This window comes from Mytilus californianus, unplaced genomic scaffold (genome assembly GCF_021869535.1).
Source record: "Mytilus californianus isolate M0D057914Y unplaced genomic scaffold, xbMytCali1.0.p SCAF_2, whole genome shotgun sequence".
Taxonomy (NCBI): Eukaryota; Metazoa; Mollusca; class Bivalvia; order Mytilida; family Mytilidae; genus Mytilus; species Mytilus californianus.
The window spans coordinates 10,333,389-10,341,421 of record NW_026262668.1 but is presented as its reverse complement, the minus strand read 5'-3'; the positions used below and the strand labels follow the sequence as shown (position 1 = coordinate 10,341,421).

At 29.8% G+C, this 8,033-nt stretch overlaps 1 protein-coding gene across 1 annotated transcript; it reads right to left on the bottom strand.

The window, feature by feature from the left end:
* Positions 1–387: 387 nt before the first annotated feature.
* Positions 388–7,877, bottom strand: LOC127727882 (surfeit locus protein 4-like). Its single transcript, XM_052235042.1, has 4 exons — positions 7,732–7,877; positions 5,623–5,886; positions 4,727–4,770; positions 388–3,602 (listed from the first exon to the last, which is right to left on the bottom strand). The coding sequence occupies exons 1-4, from the start codon at positions 7,780–7,782 to the stop codon at positions 3,149–3,151; spliced, it is 813 nt and encodes a 270-aa protein (XP_052091002.1). The 5' UTR covers positions 7,783–7,877; the 3' UTR covers positions 388–3,148.
* Between the last annotated feature and the right edge of the window lie 156 nt (positions 7,878–8,033).

The following is an 8,033-nucleotide window of genomic DNA, read 5'->3' as shown; positions in this document are numbered from 1 at the left end:
GTCTGTCCTTAGATATGTGAAACATTATAACTATTGACATCCCAATTGCAATTAATCCTTCCTAAGCATCCTTCTTTCCAATCTTTTTACTGACAAATATTCATGATGTTTTTAGCAGTTACTGCAGTCTGATGGACAAAATGGCTGTTGACAGATTCTGAAGTTTCATGTACATTAACTACTCTCTAAATCTTTATTTTATTCAATATTGTTAGGAATTCCATTTCCATTGATTATTAATCACCATTTTTTTTTTTGTTAAATTAGGATAGAAATGACCCAATTTCATAAATATTATTACAGGAGAAGAAATATCCTCTACAGAAAAATAACAAAACTCTTGTTATACCATTGGAGACATTATCTTAGAATAAACAAATAAACATCCAACATTCAATCACCTTTATTTTTTGCAATATTTATACAGCACTTTCAACACATGCACTATAACAAATACGAAGGGGTATTGGTACAAACAAAATGTACACTGATTTTTATAAGTAACAAATAAAAAATGGCAATGAAATAATATGCAAAACATAAAGCACCAATCTATATGACGGTCTTACATATGGAATCTTTGGTCAAAGAGCAGTGGATTACAGTATAGAGGTCTTCATGATTACAAGATGAAAATATTTATGTTTTTAAAATGATCGTGCCAACTTGTCAGATTAAGAAGAAATATGAACCACAGTCATAAGATCAGTCATAAATAAATCATGTAAACCAAACACTTTCAATGAGAGGTAATATCTATGTGAATCTCTTCAGTAATGAATGTAAGTTATCTAAATATTTGTAAAATTGAACTCGCTATTGAAAGGGAAAAGGAAGATCTTTTTAACATTAGTATACTATTTTTCTCTCAGTATTTACAGTAATCTGTTACATTAAACATCATGTTAGGACTTTTCTCAAGAACCAGTCTTATAACTGCCAGACATGCATATTTTTTCTTGGTAGGCCAACAATATAAAATAGTAGACAAAACTGAACCCAGTTATTATACATAACTGAACAATGAAGTAGGTTCAATTATTTTCAAATATTCTACATAAATATTTATGGTAATTAAACATAAAGCAAACAAAACACAATGCTTAAGTATAGAACAACCTTAGCTTGCCTTCTTTTCTAAGTCCAATATCATCCTGGGTAATATTTAGAAGGGATTGGTAAAGCATATATTTCTGTTCAAGAGATTGCCTTGAAACAAGACCATCTTTTGCTGAAACCACACACACTACTCATTTCAATGAAAGCATACAAACAAATGTGATGTCCTTACATACAGATACCCACTGTGCTATTTTACTTTTCCTTCAAACATGACAACTGAACCCATTTACCTCAAAACTTATATTTACTTCTTTCTTTTTTGAGACAGCCCATCAAACAATTTTCCTTGATTTTGCATCTTTTACAACAAGTCACAAAATAATTGGGTTTTCTAAATATGAACCATTACCTAAAACTATACATAGGTGCTTTCATTTTGTTTACATTTAAACATAGAAAAAAAACATAAGATATGGAGAAAATTTAAACACATAATGTTTGCATAATTTTGAAATAACTAATTATTTAAGTAATATCAAGAAAGTATTAAAAATGAGCTGTTTTTTTCTTATTTTATTTTACCCTTCAGTACAATAATTTCTGAAAACATGACATACTAATTATGTTATCAACAAGACACAAAAATGGAATACATTGAAAAACAAAAGACTAGTTTATTTGAATAATAATCCATTATCATTATAATATTATGGATCATGTATCACAATCTCTCAGTTCTATAAACACTCATTTAATAGGAAAAAATTAAAACTATTACTGATTACCTATCTTCAGAAAACCTGTGTACAACATGCACCTAAACAATCATGCCATACACATGATACACATCACAATAGTGTGTGGTAAATTTGTTTTACTGTAAAGCATTTAAACTGAACTGGAATTTCAAACATATAAGTATGTTATTTGAGGTGATGTTTGTATGTTTGGTATAAAACGAAAATAACTGCTGATTAACATATGTAAAACCTAAAACAAGGCCATGAAGATTGAAGTAGATGGTTAACAGGTAAGAATTGTACACGTAAATGATTCATATATACATCTGTCATGTCACTCACAAACTACAGACAACAATATCACAAGCTGGACTTAAAAAATAACATTTAGTTACCTATTCTACTCAATATCATGTTTTACGTGTCATTGGACAAGATTTCGGTAATACTTTCAAAATTCTACACTGTTAGAAAGCGGTTTCACATGCTAAAATAAATGTTTACACATGTTATATACATACTGCTGACTTCTTAAAAATGTTTTAATTCATAAATTTTACCCTTAATAGATAATGCTTAAATGTTAAATTTTCATATCAAATTGTATGGAAATTATAAATTTGCAGATCTATCCATTCTTACTTAACAAGTATGATTATGTATAATAACTTTGATAAGGGGAATGATAATAGTTCAATATCGTAATAATTTTGTAATTTCAGTGAACACAATTTCAAACAGATCGAAATTTTCCATAATGTATTAAAGGAAAAAATTGCAAAAATTTAATGTAGATTAATCAAATAAATATTTAACAACTGTTACTTAGTAGTGGGAACCTGTTTCCGGTTAAAACATTTGTGATTCTTTGGGTATTGTAAACTTAGTGGTTTAAATAAACCTTCAAATCAATAAATACCTATTACCACCTGAACAAAAGCTACAAATTTAATCTTTAGGTTCTCAATTTCTCATCGCTGGCACCAAGAGTGATTTCAAGTTTGTTTATACAATCAACTATTATTTGACTATTGCTTCATTCTACTGAAAACGTATTTGTTTTAATAAATTCACAATAGTAATAATTGGAATATAAATTGAAGATAGGCTTTTTGTCATCAATTCTAAATTCACAAAATCTATTATACTTTACCAAGATTTAAGATTTCTTTTCTCTCTGATGAAAGATGAAAATGAGGACTTCTTTTATCTTCTAGACTTCAGACCTGGTCTATATATAAACAATAATAAGAAACACATACACTTAATAGTCTGTGTTATGAACACAGTCCCTTTTCCAGACAAATACATTTAAAAATGTCAGTCATTATTGTAATGCTAGGTAACTACCACTTCTTTTTATGTTCATCCATGCTAACACCACCGGGACCATATGCAACCACCAAAAGAAGTCCTCCAATTACCGACAGTGTCTGGAAGAAATCATACTTCAGGAAGTCTCTCATAGGTTTGTAAGAAGGAATATTCCACCAGGCATTGAAATAAACATTAATACATGTTAACCAAGCTACCAATACAAGGGCAGATAATTTTGTTTTGTAACCTACTGCTATCAATATTATAAGTGCTGTGCCAACCAAATTTTGAATTATTTGGAAAAAGTCAAAATCTAATCTTAACAAAGTAAGAAACATAAGAACTAATAGAATTCTTCCGCTAAGCTGCATATACTGTTTTGGGTTGTTTTCTCCGATCGAGGGTAGACCTGCAAACAGACTCTTTCCTTCAGCTTTATCTTCAGCTAATAGAAGTACAACACCGCCAACTAAAGCCAGATTCCTAAAATACATTAAATTTTAATAGATTAATAGGATTACATATAACCTCAAATATGAATTCCCAAATAAAATGTGTATATTAAATATATTGGCTAGTTTCTGTTTCGTTTTTTTATATTTTACACTGTATATCATCTGTATTGATTTGAAAACATTGCCCAACCATTTGTAATAGCCTTGATCATAAGGAAGAATATAACATCATCTCTTATTTTTATGCATGATGCATATATACAATATATACAAATTTCAGAATCCTGAAATACTGTGACATAAATTTTTTTTGTACCTTCGAAAGTCAGATTTAAGAGAATTTTCATTAATTCAGCATATTTCATTTTTTTGAATTTGGGAACACTGATGCACTATGTGTAGTATGGCAAACATTTAATTTCAGAGCTACGTACATGTATAATAAATTTTTTTTTTTCAAGCATTGGTTCCTTTTAAGAAGATGCTTATCAAAACCTATGAAACTTTTGACAGTTATCCATGGATTCCCATACATCTCTCATAAATATATTACATGCATAAATAAAAAGCTTCAAAGTTATATATGTGTGTAATGTGAATTCATGCACAGCATGTTTGCAATAGTTTTATTGCAATCACCCCTTGGTTCATTTATTTACCATGTTTACTTGTTAGTCAGTTTAAGAGATTTTGTATGCAGTAAGGGCATGAAGGGGTAATATATACAAGTGACTTTTAATTACTGGTAGAAGTTAATAATTTTTGAAGGTAAGAGTTATCTCCCTCAGTCACAATCATATATGTAGATTTCTTTGATAAGTCCTTGAGGTGATCTCTGAATTAAAAAAAAATTAAAATCAAAATTAAAAAAAAGTTTGAAGAATGTTTTGATCTCCACAAAACATGAGAATTTCAAGGGTTGAAAAATAAATTACATGTACTTGTATAAGTAAACTTTTGAAGAAGCATTCAAACCTTGAATATAAAATTTAAATGAGGCTGATTTACTTATACTAGTAAATATTACTTACACCTTTAAGTATATAAAAAGACACTTGTATAAGTTTGATCCCTGACTGACATACATGTAGTTAGTATTGTTTTAGTTATACAATTGTGTACATGCATCAGAATTATTCCCCTTTTACTCACCTAAGAAGAAATTTTACATCCCATAATATACTATAGGCTATTGTCTGAAAAAAAAGAAAACAAAATTTTTAACAAAAACATACTAAGCAGTAAGCACTTCAAAGAATCTATAAATTGTATATAATTTTTCACTTTATTCATATGAATAAAAATAAATGAGTGGTATGCATGAAGGAGACAGCTATCCAACAAAAAATAAAAAATATTATATAAATCTATATATACAAGGCAATTTTTTCCAATGGTCAAACCAATATAAGTACCGGTATACATCTGTATATAAACACCAGGGAAGTGTAGAATGCTAAAGTGGTTTTATATATATATTATATACATTATGGAACTATTTAATCTATTATAACAATCTCTTAATCAAGTTAAGTCTTGTATTGAAAATGAATATACTACTCAGAACTTAAAAGACTTTAGATAAATGTATTTCATCTTGAATACAAAAATATTAAAATAAGCAGCTCCTCAAAAAAAATTAAACCATGAAACCTTGGCTCAGTAACCATAATTTTCTGGGAAAATAATCATTCTGCTTTCATCTTCTTTAGCAGTGATCTTCATGATGATGAACACTTGATTGAGACAGCATTTAGATTCTTCCTGACAAAATCGGAATACATGTAAAAATCGATAATCCATCTTTTAAAAAAGACATTCAGCTAGATAACCTCATTATTGTACATGTACATGTAAACTCATAATTATGTGGGAAAATAATAATCCTTATATTGAAACTTCAAATATCAGATGTCTAAAATAATATCAAATGCAACATTTCATACTATACACATGTTTGTATTTATTTCTCGTTACAATATAAAATTTAAATATGATGTTCATGTTCAGTCATGAACACATGATAAGTGAAATGACAAGGTATATACCTGCAAGCAAATTATCCCCAATAAAACTCCACAAGCTATTGGAACTTTCTGTCGACTAAGTACCATAATACATCCACCTAACTGGCCAAACAAATTCAGCAATACGAAAAGTGTTGCTAAGAAGTACCCACATCCCCATGTAGAGTCCATGTAGTCTCTTTGCTCTCCCCATTGTGTCCACATTCGTATCCCATCCTCAAGAAATGTGCTGATTAAGCAAAACCTTGCTACATGTGGTAATATATGTTTACTTTTTCTTAAAACCTAAAAATATAAATACAATATTATATTTCTGTTTTAGTGTGCTGAGAAAATCCAAGTATATGCACCATTTTTACTATAAATATGTATATGTTATGATATGTAAATGACATTTTTGTTAATATCTGTTTTTTTTTTATTTTGTTCTCGCATAATATCTGAATTCTAGTTAGACATGTGATGACATTAGGAATGTTTGTCTTAAGAGTTTATCTTGGTACCAATATCAAGACTGTAAAATTGTGTTTTTTTCTTCTCTATAATTTTAGTTTTCAAGATGTTTGTATTTTTTCGACTTTAATTTACTTTACCATTTTTACAGAGCAATTCCATCTGACATATAGTCCATGTAGGGATAGTATGTTATATTAAACTAGCCCTGACCAAATAAGGTGGTCCCTTAAAATACATGTTAATGAAGGCTGTAGCTCTTTTTTTAACTGGGGTTGAAAGGAATTTCAAGATATCCCCATCACTGTATGGGAGCGACACTGGATATTGGTACTAGGTAAAGCGGAGAGAGGTTGTTAAATTTTTAAACACAGGTAAGAATTCCAAATTTTTATGCATTTGTAATTTATGCATGTATCTAAAGATTGGTATAGTGATATATTGAGAATATATTGGCCTGTTCTCCACATTATTTCGGAATGTTAGGCATCAGATTCTCAAAAAATAAAAAAATACCATCTACATGATATAGTATCAGAGAAAAGAGGTGCAGATTAATATTACTTCAGATCAAGAAAAGTGAGTGGTTAATAGGCCCCTTCACGGTTAGTGCAGCCATGTTGAATAGGGGCCAGATTTTCATAATGGAGGTAAAAATGGTTTAAAAAATACAGGAAAACATCATTAAAACAGAACAGTTGCTTGGAGACATGCATAGGACATGTAGGATTTCCAATAGGCCATACTTTCATACTATTTCCACCTCTATCCAAAAAATCTGCCCCTATTCAATATGGCAGAAATAACCATGAAGTGGTCTACATGTAATAATACTTCTAAAATGGTATGTTTCTTTCCATTAGCATGATTAGTCAATAATGACCCACTATGCTATAAATACACAGGACCATACTTTTCATAAATTGTCATCAAAATTTATGTCAATTACAAAGACAAAGTTTCAATAGTGTACTGCAACTAATTTTAGATATGTACTGCAGCTTTTATTTCACAACCTCTCTCCGCTTCAGTCAGTACCAATATCCTGTATTGCTCCCATACGGTGCCCATACATGTACATATATTACTGTATACAGTCTTCATGCTAAGCAACAGGCTCAGCAGCCCAGGCTTGTAAAATTGCTTTCAGGCCTGTAAAAATCATCTCTACAGGCCAACAGAATCTAACTAAATTTTTCCAAAAATTGAGGTCTAAAAGTTTATCGTGAAGACTATATATAAAATATAGTCATTTTGTAACATGCCTAATTCACAGAGTATGGAAGACCTATATGTACAACATTTCAGACCTTATGGATGACCTAAATGTATAATTTGAAGTATCTATATAAAAAATAGATGTGGTTTATTATTTGTTTGCTATTTTAAGGTATCATCACACTCTATCCAATTCCAACACATGTATTGAGGATTGTATGCCAGAACCTGTCTAATGGAGAGCTAAATGTAATCTTTTTATTGCATTCTATCAAAAAAATATACACTTTTTGTTGTTGCTGCTAATAAATGAATGCATCTGGTAGCAGAATTAATGTAAAATCAAGAGCCTGAGGAAGCATTGAAAACATCTGAAACTGGAAGTGATATGAGCCGGTTGTCCATTTTCACATTAAAAGATTAAGATCTGAATGTAAAATCATCTTTTCTTCATAATACCTGATCAGCTACATCTTCTGCTCTATCCATTAACTCTCCTTGGCGTGGCATTTTGGTACAAGCACCAAAGTTCTGCTGATTTTTCTCAGCCACGTACCCCCATGTATTAAACGGAAGTACACTTTATTATCATCATTGACATAATCAAACTTGCAGACGAAAAATAATCAAAAAATCAGAAAAAATACTTTTTTAGTCTGTAAAAGTGCTATGAGCATAGAAAAAGACACAAACAAAGAATTAATTATAACAGCTATATTAAAATATTTTATGTTGAATGACGCAAATCATATCTTTCAAAT